Source organism: Notolepis coatsorum (assembly GCF_963971535.1).
Source record: "Notolepis coatsorum genome assembly, chromosome: 8".
NCBI lineage: Eukaryota > Metazoa > Chordata > Actinopteri > Aulopiformes > Paralepididae > Notolepis > Notolepis coatsorum.
Genome location: NC_140172.1, coordinates 101,546,999 through 101,564,897, shown reverse-complemented (window position 1 = coordinate 101,564,897; position 17,899 = coordinate 101,546,999). Strand labels below are relative to the sequence as shown.

Genomic DNA, 17,899 nt, shown 5'->3' with positions numbered 1-17,899 from the left:
GAGCTATGGAGTCGTTTTCTGAAAGTTCTCATGACTAGATGTCCTTGTCTGAGAAGAGCTGATTTCCCCCCAAAAATGTTTGATTATTATTTACATAAGCTATTTCTTCTACTGCTATAGGAAAATGTTTGGTGTGGTAAAGAAAAATATAAAAAAGAATCATTTTAATCTTGATTTTGGCGTAGATGACCGATGACAGTGATTGACAATTCAAAGCTAATAGTACCTACCGTTCTTTAGACAGGAGAACGGAGAGACCCAAAAGCTTTGCAAATTCCTCTGCTGTTAGTGAACCTTTCTCAGATACCTGAGAGAGAGAGAGAGAGAGAGAACAAAACAGATAATCCGTCATCCGCCACAAATTGGAACATACAATATTTCTTCACAACTAAGAACCTTTGGTTGAGGATTGCCTTTGTATCCACAACATTTTCAAAAGACCCCAAATAACAACAAACATGAACATTTATAGTGTCAGATCCTCCTGAACTCAACCACTTTAATGGTCAGTGTAATGTTTGTATTGTCTGAGCTTATATTATCCAGTGTAATGATTGTATCATTCGAATTTACATTGTCCAGGGTAATGATTGTAGTGTTAGAGCTTACATTGTCCAGGGTAATGTTTATAGTGTTAGAGCTTACATTGTCCAGGGTAATGTTTATAGTGTTAGAGCTTACATTGTCCAGGGTAATGTTTATAGTGTTAGAGCTTACATTGTCCAGGGTAATGACTGTAGTGTTAGAGCTTACATTGTCCACTGTCCAGGATAATGACTGTAGTGTTAGAGCTTACAGCTTACATTGTCCAGGGTAATGTTTATAACATTAGAGCTTACATTGTCCTGGGTAATGTTTATACTGTAACATTAGAGCTTACATTGTCCTGGGTAATGTTTATACCATTAGAGCTTACATTGTCCAGGATAATGTTTATAACATTAGAGCTTACATTGTCCTGGGCTGAAGCGATCATTTCCTCTTCACTGTGAGACTGCAGTTGGACCACCATGACACCACTGTCAAACACACGCAATCTACACACAGATAAAGATAGAGGTGGTGGTAGTGAAGTAGGAAGGGTGGTGGTGGTTAGTTATAAAGAACAATGAGATGAGGAAAGAGGAGAAACATGGAGACCAATAAAGAGGAGGGATTGAATGAGGCGATAGATATCAGGTCAACAATATTGCCGAATTTTTTGGAGGGTCCAGACCAAACTGTGGAATACATATATAATCTATAATTAGAGCTCTGTAGTATGAATACATTTTAATGCATAAAGAATGCAGCTAATGAAAATGTATGGGTATTTTAAGCTACTACAATCATAATGGCTGTTTGGTAGAAGAAGACAAGGCTTAGATATGACATTTATCTTTAAAATATCTAGAAATCTAATTGAAAAAGCTATTACTGTATTTGGTCATTTAAAAAGGTAACTTCAATATGGCTGTGGTTGTATTATCACCCTCTCACGCAACAATAATAAATGTACTGTTTACACACAATATGTGGAACTCTGTGGAATCATACAAACAGCTACAGTAGCACAGAATGGACAGAGACTAGAGACTAGCACCTTAACATACAGTACAAGGACGAATGCATACAATGATCTACATACAAACAGGACGTGCTGGGCTACAGTAGCACAGAGACTAGCGTCGGGGCAGTCCTAGAGGACAGAATGGACAGAGACTAGCATCGGGACAGTCAGTCTTAGAGGACAGAATGGACAGAAACTAGCATCGGGACAGTCAGTCCTAGAGGAAAGAATGGACAGAGACTAGCGTCGGGGCAGTCCTAGAGGACAGAATGGACAAAGACTAGAGTCGGGGCAGTCCTAGAGGACAGAATGGACAAAGAATTAGGGCTGTACCGAATGTCATTTTTTAACATTCGAAGCTTCTATTGAAGTATTCGAACGAAGCTTCGAATGTCTGTCGTCAATGTACAGTTTCTACGTCAAATGTATATACTCCCTTTTCTTGACTCCTTCTGTATCACAAACAGTACTGTATTTGCAAATCTGGTATGTCATAAATGTATAGATGTAGCAGTACTGACTATCTGTATGTCATGTATGTCATATATGTCTATATGAATTGAAAATGGGGGACCCTGATGGAAACAAGACAAACGTCTTTCTCAGGTCTGCATCCCCTTAACAATTGTATGTATTGAGCCGTACTGTATTGTACCCATTCTGCAATCTGTTAAATAAAGTTTTCATTCATTCATTCATTATGACGTAATCCCAAAAAAAAGATATATATATCTATATATTTTTTTATATCCTCAAACTAAATCCTCAATTTGAATAAAGTGATTCAGCTGATTAAATGAGTTTTTTATTTTTTATTAAATCAACTTTCTTTAATGAATATAACTCATCAGTTTCGTCGACATAAATAATCCAATAAGGGCACGGTTGGTACGAAAGTGATGGTGACGTCTTGATTAGATGCAGCGCCGAGTGCCAAGCGGATGCAGATAGGCTACATCATTTATGATAAATGTTTTATTTGAATTTTTATGACTAGTCATACACTATAATACTATAATAATAGTGTAGCCTAATCTTTATCTGCAAAAGTGAAGAAAAACCCCATTAGTTTAAACAGAATGAATAGACACATGAAAAAATATATATTATATAAAATAGATTTTTAAAGAAAAGACAAAATAAAAAATTCTAATGTTGATTTAGAATTCGAATGTCAACATTATGATCGAAGCTTCGAAGCATTCGGTACAGCCCTACAAAGAATGGACAGAGACTAGTGACGGGGCAGTCCTAGAGGACATAATGGACAGAGACTAACATCGGGGCAGTCAGTCCTAGAGGACATAATGGACAGAGACTAACATCGGGGCAGTCAGTCCCAGATGACAGAATGGACAGAGACTAGCATCGGGGCAGTCAGTCCCAGAGGACTTGCATGGTGAGGAAACAGGCCCAGTGTTTCTTTTTGAATCTCTGGGAAGTGACAGGAAATGACCGCCAGAGAGGACTGACGCCACGTCCAACAACAGGAAGTCAGACAGGAAGTGCCCGGCAAAGTCCACTGTGTGAAAGCAAATGGCTACATGGCCCTTCATTCTTTAACGCACATTATAGTACAAGGACAAATGCGCACACACACACACACACACACACACACACACACACACACACACACACACACACACAACCCACCTCACTGGGAGCTTCAGGGACTCAAACATCTTGCATGCATTCACCAAATCTTCTGGAGATAATAGCTGGAGGGAGTCAACAATTAATAACATGTATTATATTCTATATATATTATATTACATATATCTATAATATGTATTAATGTGTGTTATGGTAAATGATAAAGGAGTAGTGATAATGCAACAAAAAAAACCAACCTCAAGGTTATGTATTTGAATCGCTGGTCTTATGTATTATTATGGACTGTTGTATGTATGTTATGTTGTGTAGGTTGTACTCTATTATTTTGTGATTTTGAACTGCTGCTACCTTGGCCAGGTCTCTCTTGTAAAATATATATATATTTGTTTAACTCAATAGGACTTCCTGGGGAAAGAAAAGGTTAAATAAATGTATCTAAATAAAAATCAAACCACACATTTTCTCATATATTTTTTTCATCATTGCCTTCTTTTGATGTTTGTCTTGTATTGTGTGTACTGCTACTGATCTCGTTATTACCTTAATACCGTCCTTTGATGTTTGTAAAGCACATTGCTTTGTACTAAATGTACTAAATGTACTAAATGTACGATATAAATAAATGAGGGTGTACGGATAGGAAATACATAATTAGAACTGATCACACAATTCCTTTCAATACACATAATAAATTGGACATATCATAGTCAGTAAGGTAGACTGTAAACTTGATGGTTGCTTGTTAAGGTTAGGGTTAGCATTAGTTAGAGAGAATGCATGAGAGTCTACATAATGCCCCCCAATGTGTGTGTGTGTGTGTGTGAGTGTGTGTGTGTGTGTGTCTCACCTCCATCCCTCTAGCTCGGTTGACAAGACAATACACTTCAGTCAGTGCCATCATACCCCCACGCTCCTGAGAGAAAGATAGACACAGAAAGATAGAGTCAGTCAGACAGTCAGTCAGTCAGTCAGTCAGTCAGTCAGTCAGTCAGTCAGTCAGTCAGTCAGTCAGTCAGTCAGTCAGTCAGTCAGTCAGTCAGTCAGACAGACAGACAGACAGACAGACAGACAGACAGACAGACAGACAGACAATCAGCCTGATTGGAGTGTATTATATCTCTAGTGTAATACAGTCGATCTAGAGTAGACTCAAAGACTACCGCATACTGTACTACACATAGTGACACAGATGAACCTACACACACACACACACACACGTACGTACCTCCAGAGGGGCCTGCAGCATATCTCCCAATTGTTTAGCCAGCTGCATGTGATAGTGTGTCCCAGAGCCATGCGTTTCCCTGGTGACAGGGTTGGCAATGCCCATGCTCAGCAGGTACGACTTAAAACGCCTAGTCTGTAAAAAAAGATAATAATGATAATAATAACAAATTATATTATAAACCATGTTGTTTTGTATGACCCTCAATGATTACATGACAAGTAAATAACAAAATAAGTCAAATGCCTTTACTGTCTTAGTGTTGTCAACTACGTGTTTATCCCTTGTGAAGATTAAGTTATTTAAAAATCAACACTCAATATAATTAAATTGCATTAAAATAGACCAAACTCTGGAACCCTTTGAAGAGACAAGAGTGAAGTTGCAGAGGGCCACATTTCAGTCAGCCCGGATCTAGCCTATAACTAGTGACCCGTGTACTGGGAGTATAGAAAGCCAAGTACTGAGTTAAAGAGTTCAGGAATGTGCGGTTACCATAAGGGAGCGAGGGGCTTAATCTAAGACCTCCTCAACCCCAGAAAGCCTATTAAGAGTAGAGGTTGTAAAGTAACAGCTTACGGATCACATGGCCAGGTTAGATTAGACTAACTAGTCTAGACACACACACGCACAGCACTAATAACATGGAGGGACATTTGAGGTGAGATTACAAGGTGCTTTACTGTTAGAGGTGCACCGATACTGATACCAGTGTGATGTCTTGGCCTGATACCAGCCTACACTACTGGATATCACAGATTCCGAGCACTGGCGTCATGCTATCTAACGATAATGAAAGCATTATATATCAGTAAAATTAGTATGTATGTGGGAGGTTGATATTTTGATTAAAGCTGCAAGAAATTATCTTCTGGCCACATGTTTTGTATCTGTCATTTCTTCTGGCAGATCTCCCAAATAAAGTGACACAAATGCGTCTGTGTGTGTGTGTGTGTGTGTGTGTGTGTGTGTGTGTGTGTGTGTGTGTGTGTGTGTGTGTGTGTGTGTGTGTGTGTGTGTGTGTGTATATGGTGAGGCCTGTTTGCACATGGATTAGCTGTTAGGAGGATGTGTTGTGTTTGTCATTTTTCATGTTTTCAAATCCTGTTGTTATTCCATAATTTATTTTCATTGTTGACAAAACCTGGACAGTGTTTTAGCTACGACAATTTTTCCAACTATTCAATGAAACCATTCTTGTTCTTGATTAAACTATACTATAGATTAAAATTTAAAAGCAATTATTACATCAATATTGTGCTGTAGGAACCGTATTATGCTTGCAGGTAAAGTATTATATATACATGTTCACTATTGGCCATTGTCACCTTGTTTAACAACCAGGAAATGCCCAACAGAAACTCATATTGCAGTTGATAAATCTATGAATCCATGCAGCACGGTTTGCAACCATTTCCTCAGCAGAACAAATTAAGCCACATTATTATACTGTGAGCTTCCTGTTTTGGAAAAGTATGTGTATCGTGGTTTTTGAAGGCTAAATCCCTGGAGCACAGTGCTACGTTTCTCAATACCAAAGCAATCTGTGAGATTACGGCCTGTACCGGTCAACATCATGCAATAATATGTATAAAATATGGCCTGGGTTAACAAAAGAAGTGAACCCGTCCTTTAATATGAGAGCATGTCTGTGTCTAGTGTCTGCTGGTGAAGATCATACCTCGTCCTCCGAGATGCCCCCCTGCTTGTCCTTGATCTTGTTGGCTATGGACCTGGACAGCTCCACCATCTCTTTGGCCTGTAGGAAGAGACAGCTATTCAGCGCACTGTACCCATCATGGACAAAATATCATATTGCAATACTATTCTTGGTTTTGAAACAGTATTCAAGAGTCTTTAGATTCCCAGTACAAGTTACAATGTGATATTGTTTCTGAAGTCTTTTTGATTTGTCATGGGGCTACTAGTCTATTCAAAATGGTATTTTCTTATCCAATTTCCATCACAGTCTGTGTGTAATACTGCAATGTACACTTTTTATATATATTGGATTAAAATACGTTTTTAAAAGAGTATTATAAAAACACATACATTTACATGACTTACATTTGATTTCATTTCAAACCTTTATTTAAACTCGTGAGACACTGAGGTTATACTCATTTACATGTACAAGCTTACAAAACAAAGACACACAGTTTATCAGCAAATTCATACATATAGGCACAACAAATAAGAATAAACAATAGAAATCAGTTAAGACAGTTACAAGTCGACACACAGTGGTTGGAGATCATACTTTTAAATGCAACAAAGTCAGTTGGAGGGCATTCCAGGGCCCTCATTTATCAATGGTGCGTACGCACAGATATGTGCGTAAACCGTGCGTACGATCATTTCTAAGCAAAGTGTGGGACTTATCAATTTGAACATGTGCTTGAGATTGTGCGTATATCTACGCACAGCTCAGACCGTGTGTACATGGCGCCAAGCCGTAGAATAAGAGAACGGCAACGCGTAAATAAGCTTTCGCGCATTAGTTTCAACACTGACGTGTTCGGTATGACCCGTAATTCATTATAGTTAATTGTAAAATAGCGACATTAGTGTAATTATTGTCAAACCCTATAAATAGCATTTGGAATAGGTATTTCCTAATTAATTCAGCCTGGTTCATAGCGTTATTATAGGAATACTTCTCGTGGTGTGCATTCAGATGTTTTCAGAGATATAGGGCAGTCTTTTGCCGAGAGAGAACATAATAATATTAAATAGAGTCCGCTACCCGCGACATATTCTCCTTGATTTGTACCGCAAGTTGGGACCCAAATTGGAGCGTGGAACACAACGAAATGTTGAATATCGTCATTTCCCCAACCCCCCAAATACATACAATATCCATATATCAATAATAACAGCAGGCCGAGGCCAAGAGATGATTTTACGCCAGGTTACCAAACATCATCGGAGCAATAGACTAGCTTTAAAAGCTCCATCAATAAACAAATCCAGTTATGTGAACGGTATTCCACTCGGTCAATGTACAGATAATCTGCGATGCGCATTTGGCTGATAATGTCATTGCCGGTGGCCGGGAGCAACACGACTCATTCAGGCCTAATTGTATTTAATTCAATTGTAATGTTATTACTGGGGTATGTGTAATTTAACCATCACTTAAAATGCAGATCGGGGTTATCCACTGAAGCCATAATGACTCACATCTAGAGACCTCAAAACCTACTCTAGCGAGGCCTTTAACCTAGAACTGGAGAGCCTGGACTGGTCGTGGTGATGAGATCAGTGGTACACTGGTTGAAGAAACATGGCCTGGTTTCAAAACCAAATTCTCAACAATACTAAACGACATGGCCCCCCTAAGAATCACCAGGGTAAAAAATCACGCTGAGCTGTGGATGCACTCCGAAATATTGACCGCTATGAAAACCAGAGACAAAAAATGCTCTGAGTTTCGTAAAAGTCAGTCAAAGCTTACCAAAAGCTCGAGCAGTGAACTCCAAGCCCACGTGACTGAACTCAAACTGGAAAGAAACAGACTAAGAAATGACGTAAACTCCATGATCAAAACTGCAAAAAAGAATTTCATCAATGACAAAACTGAGGAAAACAAAAATAAACCCTGTGAACTTTGGAAATTACTCAATAATCAACTAGGCTGCAGTAAAAAAAACCTAAAACCAGATTTTCAAACATAAACATAAAGACAGATAACACGCTCATCACAGACAAGCTGGATGTGGCAAATTACTTTAAAAATCTTTTCACAAACATAGCCACAACATAAACTACCCTCCCACTCAGGGAATTTTGGGGTAGAACACATCCTAGCCTACTACAATAACCTAGGGGTTCCGCAAAGACGATTTCAAACTAGAAATGGTAACAACAGCTGAGGTGCACAAAAATCTGAGCGCCCTCCAAACTAACAAGGCCACTGACCATGACAATATCCCCTCCAAATTCCTCAGAGACTCAGCAGCCGCCATCACCCCAGTCATCACACACATAATAAACCTCTCCATAAAACAATTGCAAGAGTAACCCCCCTGCACAAAAAGGGCAGCAAATGAGACACAGGCAACTACCGCCCTGTTTCTATTCTTACCTCCATCTCGAAAGTCATGGACATTTCTTTTTACGAACAGGTCGAAAAGTACCTCGCGAAAAAATATCTAATCTACGAATTCCAATCTGGCTTCAGAACATCCCACTCCACTGACACATGCCTTCTCTATTTGAACGACCACATCAAACAAGAGGTGGACGCGGGCAAATACTGCGGCATGGTCATGCTGGACCTCCAAAAGGCTTTCGACACTGTCAATCACTCCATTCTGATTGACAAGCTAAAAGCAATTGGTTTTGATAGTCTAGTGAGCTGGATGCAATCCTACCTGGAGGGGAGAGAACAGATGGTGGAGGTAAATGGTACTCTATCCCGCCCCCCCCCCCCCCCCTCCCAGTGAGCTGTGGTGTTCCACAAGGAAGCATACTAGGAGTAGGACCGTTACTGTTCCTAATTTATGCAAATGACATGTCGTCAGCTTGTGACTGCATTGCAACTTGTTCCTGTTCGCGGACGACTCAGCCCTGCTGGTCTCTGACAGGAACAGGCTATTAAACCCTCAGCTCAGAACTCGGCAGAATCTGCAACTGGCTCGCTGATAACAAACTATCATTACACCTGGGTAAAACAGAGTCCATTCTCTTCGGTTCAAAAACAAACTCAGCAAGACCGACGGCTTCTCAGTTGCAGTGGGTGACAATATTGTCACAAGGAAAGATGAAATTACATACCTGGGTTCCATCCTAGAGGCAAATATTTCCTGTGACAAAATGGCATCCAATGTAATCAAAAAAGTCAACCAACGAACTAGATTCTTGTACCGGATCTCCTATCTGGTAAACAAGAATACCCTGAAGACTCTAGCAGGAGCACTCATTCAAGGGTACTACGACTATGCTTGCACCTCTTGGTACCAAAGCACCTCAAAGGCACTAAAAACAAAATTACAAACATCACAAAACAAACTGGTCAGACTACTGCTTGACCTTACTACTAGAACCCACCTCACCCCTGCCCACTTTGACAACCTATGATGGCTTAGAGTAGACGACAGAGTACAGAAACTTGCAACGGGCCTGGTCTACAAGATACACTACACCACTAAGGTACCCATGTACATGTCAAAATACTTCCCAAAGGTCAGTGAATACCACGAACACAACACCAGAGGAAGCTCCACAAATCATGTTAAACCCAGATTCAGCTCAAACAGGGGACTAAACACGTTTCGCAATTATGCAACAACAATGTGGAACGCCCTACCCACAGCTGTAAAGGAATGTGAATCACTACCCACCTTCAAAACCTCTCTAAAAGAGCACCTACAGGAGACTGCAATCCGAAACTAGCCCCTGTAAATATCCAAACTCAACCCCCTCCAAGGCTGGTTTTATGGCATCTGGCGTTAGCCAAGTTTCGGTGAAGCACAGAACGTTGCAGTCTCGAATGTCCCTTTGGAATTTAATCCTCGCTCTGATGTCGTCCAGTTTGTTCTCAATCGATTGAACATTGGCCAGTAATATGGAGGGTAATGGGGGAAACAATTAAACGAGGAATACAAAAAGCCCATTCATTCATTTATGAATCAAACTATCAGAGATGATAAAAGGAGGACAGACACTTTTCTTCTTACCTTCACCATCAGCTGGCTGAGGTCTTCAAATGCCTGGAAGGAAGACACAGATCATGAGAAATCAGAGAGTATACAGGTGCAGCTCAATAAATTAGAATATCGTGGAAAAGTCAACATATTTCGCTGTATTGATGCAGTCATTTGTGCAAAAGGAGCCCCAACCAAGTACTGAGTGAACATACATGAACATACTTTTCAGAAGGCCAACATTTCTATATACAAAAGAAAAATACATCTATTTAAAAAAAATTATTGGTGATACAGAATTTTGGACTTTCATGAGCTGTAAGACATAATCATCGAAATTAAAACAAATAAAGGCTTGAAATAATTCACTTTGTGTGTAATGAATCTATAATCTATGAGAGTTTCGCTTCTTGAATTGAATTACTGAAATAAAATAACTTTTCCACGATATTCTAATTTATCAAGCTGCACCTGTATGTAAACTATGACATATAATAGTTTACATATGCCCTCACCACCAAACGTAAAATAAAACTCTCCCACCAATCCTTGCAGTTACTGCCATCAGATTGACGCTACAAAGTCCCACTGGCCAGAAAAAAATCTACCAGAAATCACCCAGAACAACGTTCAGTAGAAAGCTATCCGGCTGCAAGCTAGCCTACCTTAGCACAAATGAATGGAAGCGGATACGGACCACTAGTCTATCTTAAAACTCAGAGAGATAGATTTTGGCCAACAGCTAGGCTAGCTGGTCCATATCCGTTACATTCCATCATCCATTTCAGTTTTCCACTGAACGCACAGAGAGGAAATTGGTATCTATCTTGTCTGACTCTGGAGAAGACCGTAAGCATTTCCCATAATGTTGGCATGTTCTTTTAAAATAGGCACTGTACACCTGTTTAACACTGTTCTTTGCATTATTTGTTTATTGTTGAGCCTGGTTAGATTAGATTAGATTACAATGTATTGTCATTATACAGCACACGTACAGTACAATGAAAAGAAGTTTAGCATCCAACCAGAGTGCAAATGTAACAGTAAAGTGCAATAGTAATATACAATGTACAGGTGATTAAACTGGGAACAAAATATACAAATTGTCAAGAGGAACATTTCTGTTACTTTGTGACAGACAAAGTTATCTTGAATTGTGAATAAAATGAGGCATAATCTCACTGCCACTGATCATTTTAAAAGTATTTATATCCCCTTCCCTCTCTCTCTGGGGAAGAAAATGGAACCATTTTGATTGATTTAATTGATGGATTAAAAACACACAACAAGGATCCAAAGAATAACATGAGAAAGAGTAAGACCCTTATTTCCATCATGGTCCCAGGGCTGTTAGGCCACAACAAAAACAAACATGACAATGACACAAAACTAGGGATGTCCGATATTATCGGCCTACCGATATTGGCATAAAAATGTGATATCGGAAAATATCGATATCGGTTTTCAATTTTTCTTTTCTTTTTACATTTATTTAACCTTTATTTACCCAGGCAAGCAAGTAAGAACAAATTATTATTTTTATTTATTGTCAAAGTATGCATAATGTTGTGTTAATTACACGACAAGAGATATGTAATGTTAATTACCTGAAATTATTAGTTTTTTTTGGGGGGGAACCCTGCATATATCGGTATTGGTTGATATCGGTATCGGAAATTAAGAGTTGGACAATATCGGTATATCGGTATCGGTAAAAAAGCCAATATCGAGCATCCCTACACAAAACACATACATTTAAAGCATTAGAAAACGAACCTATAGCTAAAATTGTATATCACACATTAACTAAAAACGGTTGGAATCCCATTCTTAGTAGAGGAGGCTATTCCTCTACTCTGTCCATGAGCCACTTCCTGACTTTTCTCTTGAAGCTGTGGAGGCATGAGCATGCTTGATGGGGATAGGCAGCTTGTTCCAATCCTGGGCTCCAGAGAAAGCAAGGGAGCACTGGCCTAGTTTGGAACGGAAAGAAGCAGGCTGAAGGTTTGCTATGCTTGCTCTAGTTCTGTGGTTGTGGGATTCACTGACCGGGGTGAAGCAGTTCTGAAGGTATCTAGGGGACCTTTGGTTGATAATATTGTGCAGAGTTCCCATCTCCTAAGTGGGCGGGATTTTTACACAGGTGCTCTCGTTAACACCGTGAGATTTGAGACGTCTCAAACTAACTCGTTTTGCACTGAATATACAGGCCAGGAAAAACACACATTTTGTGTCAGAATGTTCAGAAAACCTTCAACTTCGATATTTACCTCGATTTCTATGGTAAAGAAATCAAAACCTCTACATCACTCACTGGGGTGAATGGAGCCTGTGCCCCGCTCTAGTCTCCTAAGGTGAGGAGGCAGTAAAGCCAGTCAATGCCACACCTTGTGTAGCTCAGGTGATGCATTGCAAGGCTAATATATCGGAGGATAAGTCACCATCACGCCTCAGCACCATGGGTGCCCGAGATTTCAGTTGCTCGGCTCCCAGACTCTGGAACTCCCTGCCCCCACATGTCCGACTCCCTATCATAATTTAAAATCCAACTGAAAACCCATCTGTTTAAACTCGCATATTCACTATAAGATATAGTGATAAGATACATACCGTAATTCCTCTAATAGTAACCGGTATTCAATTAAAAACCGGATCTCTATTCTACTATTACATTTTACTGGGTTCAAACTGACACAAAATGTTGATTTATTCATTATGATCTGTTTGAAAATTAGAAATATAGGCCTCTCTCTTATACATGCCTCCTCCTAATACAAGCCTGGTATCCGCTACAGTTGAAACAAATACAAGCCGGGGTTACTATTAGAGGAATTACGGTATGTCACTGTTCTACATCCCCTGCTGTTTGTTCGTTTTCTTATTTTAACTTCACTGTTTTATACTTCCTGTTGTTTGTTTTGTTTTTAACCTCGACTTTTAACTACCTTGCTGTGTTTTTATGATCTGTAAGGTGACCCAGGGCGTCGTGAAAGGCGCCACCAAATAAAATGTATTATTATTATTATTATTATTATTATTACCATAAGTCACCCAATCGGAGATGGGGGTATGACACATGCTCAGATTACACTGGTAGAGTTTTTGGTGTGTCATACCCCAATTATTTCACAGGGTATGATGCGATATGACGGTAGAGACATCAAACACTCCGTTTACCCTCCTTGACACATTACAGGAAGTGAGAAGGACTTGAAAGGTGTGTCGATGCCTTCCTTACCTCTGAGATGTTTTTATCCGTTTCCTTCCTCCTCTCCTCTATCTTCCTCTCGATGCCGACAATCCCCACGGCGCGCGTCCTTCCTGCCTGCGAGGCCCCAGAGGGAGGAGAAAGACAGGTACCTGAAGTTCAGCTTCACAAACGCAATCGCAACAATAAAGGACATCTATATATATTCTGATCTAACACACACATACAAACATATGAGTTAAAATAAATACCACAGACACAAGCAAACACAAAGGCGTGACTACTCTGACAAGATACAAACCAAAAAGGGCAATGAAAGACATAGGGCAAGGAACTTTGTGGTCAATTTGTTCCACAAAATAGCTCAATAGCCATCTAATATATATATATATATATATATATATATATATATATATTCATATTATACATAAAACACCTAGGATCTTATCCAGATCCAATTTAGTGATTTAGTGAACTATTTCCAGAATGCAACCAAAAGGTCCCCTGTGGTTTGTTACTGCTCATTATACATAGAAGGGCACATGACACAAGTTTAAGATCCCGGACTGATAAGAAAGTTGTTAAAGTTTCTACCAAAGGTCTGCAATTTAACAACTTTCTGATTCTATCTGACGCAAAAATGCCATGATAGCTCATTTATTTATTTCTAACACTTGTAGACAACTTTGATAACGCTTCAGTTATATAATCAGTTTGCAATAAAATGGTGACTTTCAGCAATGCATTCATCACTTATCATATTCTCCATGGACTAATAATATTAATATATACAGTATGTTTATACAATGTTAGGCAGTATCGGTGCAGAAGGAACATCTGGCAGAAAGATAATTTAGGAATGGGGGCAGGCATTCTCGGTTGTTGGATTTTTTCCCCACCAATCACAGTCATCCAGGGGGCAGTGCTAACTTGTGGGATGGGAGACAGTGCTGTTGCAAACTAGTGTGGAATGGGAGGAGAATTCCCACAGAAAAGGTCAGCCAATGGGAGAGTTATACCCACCTGCAACATCCTGTTGTTCAGAAAATAGTGCACAATGAATGTTGATGCCCCAAAATATCTGTTAGAATTATCTGTTGTAGCCACAACAGTGCCATCGCGTGGCTACAATTCTCATGACACTCTTTCAGAAATGTTTCCAACACCTGCCATCCACACACAAATAATATGGGGAAAATGGGTGTCTGACCTGAGAGCGTGTTGCCGTGGGGATAGGCTGTGAGGATGAGAGTTTGACCTAAGAGCTTGTTGCCATGGGGATAGGCTGTGAGTACGAGAGTCTGACCTGAGTTTGTTGCTGTGGGGATGGATTCAAGATTCAAGAGTTAATTCATCACATAGATACCAGGGCATACAGTGAAATGCGGTTGGCCATGCATTGCCCACTACGATTGTGCAATAAATCGGATAGGCTGTGAGGATGAGAGTCTGACCTAAGAGTTTGTTTCCATGGGGATAGGCTGTGAGGATTAAGTAATTGACCTGAGGATGTGTTGCCATGGGGATAGGCTGTGAGGATGAAGTGGCTGACGTGAGAGCTTGTTGCCATGGGGATAGGCTGTGAGGATGAAGTGACTGACCCGAGAGCTTGTTGCCGTGGGAATAGGCTGTGAGGATGAAGTGACTGACCTGAGAGCTTGTTGCCATGGGGATAGGCTGTGAGGATGAAGTGACTGACCTGAGAGCTTGTTGCCATGGGGATAGGCTGTGAGGATGAAGTGACTGACCTGAGAGCTTGTTGCCGTGGGGATAGGCTGTGACACAGGTGTGCTCTCCCATCTCTTCTGTGTCATCTCCTCCGTCAGCCTCCTGTAGAACTACATACATGACAGTGTTGTTCCAGTCAATACTACAGGGCACATACAAATAGAGCCTGATAATATCAGTTGATAATGGCTTATCATCTGCGTCAATGTTACAGATATTGTTAACGTTTGATTAGCTATTTTTTACAGGCTCTAGCGGACTACTAATTTTTCTAAGCTAGCATAGAGACAGTGGTATGATCTGGTATCATATGAAACTAGAGGTCTTTTGAGGAATCCATAGATACCAGACCTGTCATGCTATCAGTATAAGTGGAGAGGTGGATATTCACCTCAATCTGCCCATGTTCTTTAAAGGACAGTTTGATGAAGGAGAACTTGCTCTGTTGATAAGGCCCTGGCTCCTTGTTAGCTGGTACTGGGTGCAGGTGGACGACAATCTTTGCACTAGAGGATGTTACATAACAGTCAGCACAATTTCCTTCTCCTTACAATGAAAAGATATTACGGTTATCATACGATAAGCTTAGGGTTGTAGTATAATATCAACAAATGTATCTAGCCTACTATTAATAAAACTATGAATAACACTCGCCTCTTTCCTATTCCAGCTGCTTGCTCCTCAAAGAAGACGATTTGTGACAGGGGTATGGCTATGCAACATTCCTACAAAGAGAGGCACCGACAGTCAATTATCAAAAATATGAATTAGTAAAATTTCAAAGTACTTCTCTCGTCGTCAAAGCAGTTAATGCATCATGAAATCTCTTCATTTGACCACGATTCGATTCGATTAATTTTCTATCAGTTAATTCCCCCAAAAAATTTGAATACACAAATGTGGCTGGGGGAACTGATTCACTCAGCATGAATGGACTATAGGTCAATAAAAACAATACACACCCAAAAGAAAACATTAAAAATTAAAAAAAAAAAATTATTTAGATTAATTATATTATATAATATTTATTATAATCGATTCTAACATATTCAAATCGATGCATCGATTCTAACACATTAGAATCGATGCATTTCGATTAATCGATGCATCGTTACACCCCTAGTGCTATCTGTACGATTTCAGATCATTTTGGAATGAGGAACATATAGATTAGTCAACCACGTATAATTACACAGAAATAAACACATAATTTAAAGTGACACTGTCATTTTCCTATTAATTAATCAAGTTGTGGAGCGTTTACAGAGCAAATTGAGACCACCGGCGCTTCAACACGGCACTCGCCTTCACTGCTCTAGCCTCAAATGGTCTGGCGAGTCAGCCGAACGGGACGCGATAGTTTATTTGCAGACGGAACACTGGGTATTTTTTGCAACAATGGAAAACAAATAGCGGCCACCTTGACCACAAAAAAAACAAGATTTATTTAGATTAATTATATTATATATTATATTTATTATAATCGATTCTAACATTCAAATCGATGCATCGATTCTAACACATTAGAATCGATGCATTTTGATTAATCGATGCATGGTTACACCCCTAGTGCTATCTGTACGATTAGTTTATTTGAAGACAGAACACTGGGTATTTTTTGCAACAATGGAAAACAAATAGCGGCCACCTCGACCACAAAGAAACCAAGAATTCGCTACGCAAAAAAATCTGCATGTAAAAAAAGAAAGCACAGAGAGGCAACAGAGCAAAGAGGCTCATGGGAAATGTATTGAAAACAGAGATAGTACCGCTTGTGGCTGGCTGGTGACAGAAATCAACATTGTGGCTTTAATACTTGAATCACAACCATTAAATTAAGCACTTATCCCATGTAAGTGTCCATGGTCTAGTCTACACACAGGTCTTACTCCAAAACGACAGATAAGACAGTAAATCTTACAGATAGCACCTTTAACCTCTTAAGCCCTAGCCATATTTTCCAAAAATTCGTCTAAGTACATACCCATGTAAATGTTTTACATTTTTTTTTTTGCATATATTTGTATATATATATATTGTAAGGTTTTAAATTAGTAAGGAATTACATTCATAGTAGTGTAAAAGGGGTAGGATTAAATAAGTGTATACTTCTTCCTACTCCTTTTCGAACATGTAAATTGAGTTATGTTCTCTTTTTTGTTTTTTTCTATTTGTTTTTTTCCATTTCATTGCTAGAGATTAATGATTTGTTTTTGTTTTTATTTTGTTTGTATTTACATGCCCGAAATAAAGATTTCAAATCAAATCAAATGGAAGATTGCTCCACTTACAAGGCCATTTGCATGTTCTTGGTATCTAGGGACATCTATAGACCTCAGGGAATGTATTCCCAGTGTCAGAAATATTGTGTCTGTTACTATGCTTGAGTAAATTGTAATGAATCAAAGAATATAAATGATTATTATTATTCGTTTTTGTCCATCTTTGCCAGTGAATAACACCATGTGTTAACATTGACCAGACATGAGAGGTAAAGCAATATTATGTGGTTACAGCAACAGGTAAATATACACATGAACAGGTAAAGTAATAGTATGTGAAACAGCAACAGGTTAATGTCCTCTTACATTATTCTTCTGGTCCCTCCAGATCAGCTGGTGAGTGCTCAGCAAGGCAATTCCAACATCTAGTTTGGCCTGGTACAACAACAGACATGAATAACAACAATACAATTGGTGTTTATTGGTTTGCCTGCTGCTGTATGTTTTGTGAGAGTGCGAGTGAATGAATGAAAACTTTATTTAACAGATTGCAGAATGGGTACAATACAGTACGGCTCAATATACACAATTGTTAAACTGCGGTCAAGTGAGCCGTCTTTTGCTTTTGCGTGGTCAAGTGAGCCGCTCTTGTTTTTCGAGTGCGCGATTAGTTCCAGGTTTACGGTAATGCATTAAAACAAGCCT

The 17,899-nt window shown here is 39.4% G+C and overlaps 1 protein-coding gene across 1 annotated transcript in view; it reads right to left on the bottom strand.

The window, feature by feature from the left end:
- Positions 1 to 17,899, bottom strand: part of vps36 (vacuolar protein sorting 36 homolog) — a 47,828-nt gene that overhangs the window by 4,665 nt on the left and 25,264 nt on the right. The window contains exons 2-13 of the mRNA XM_084320211.1: positions 17,561 to 17,629; positions 15,627 to 15,697; positions 15,364 to 15,478; positions 14,993 to 15,082; positions 13,275 to 13,361; positions 10,070 to 10,102; positions 6,070 to 6,147; positions 4,389 to 4,523; positions 4,011 to 4,076; positions 3,203 to 3,267; positions 953 to 1,037; positions 231 to 307 (exon numbers count right to left, since the gene is read on the bottom strand). Coding sequence (XP_084176337.1) covers positions 231 to 307; positions 953 to 1,037; positions 3,203 to 3,267; positions 4,011 to 4,076; positions 4,389 to 4,523; positions 6,070 to 6,147; positions 10,070 to 10,102; positions 13,275 to 13,361; positions 14,993 to 15,082; positions 15,364 to 15,478; positions 15,627 to 15,697; positions 17,561 to 17,629 — 971 coding nt within the window. The remainder of the gene's footprint in view (positions 1 to 230; positions 308 to 952; positions 1,038 to 3,202; positions 3,268 to 4,010; positions 4,077 to 4,388; positions 4,524 to 6,069; positions 6,148 to 10,069; positions 10,103 to 13,274; positions 13,362 to 14,992; positions 15,083 to 15,363; positions 15,479 to 15,626; positions 15,698 to 17,560; positions 17,630 to 17,899) is intronic.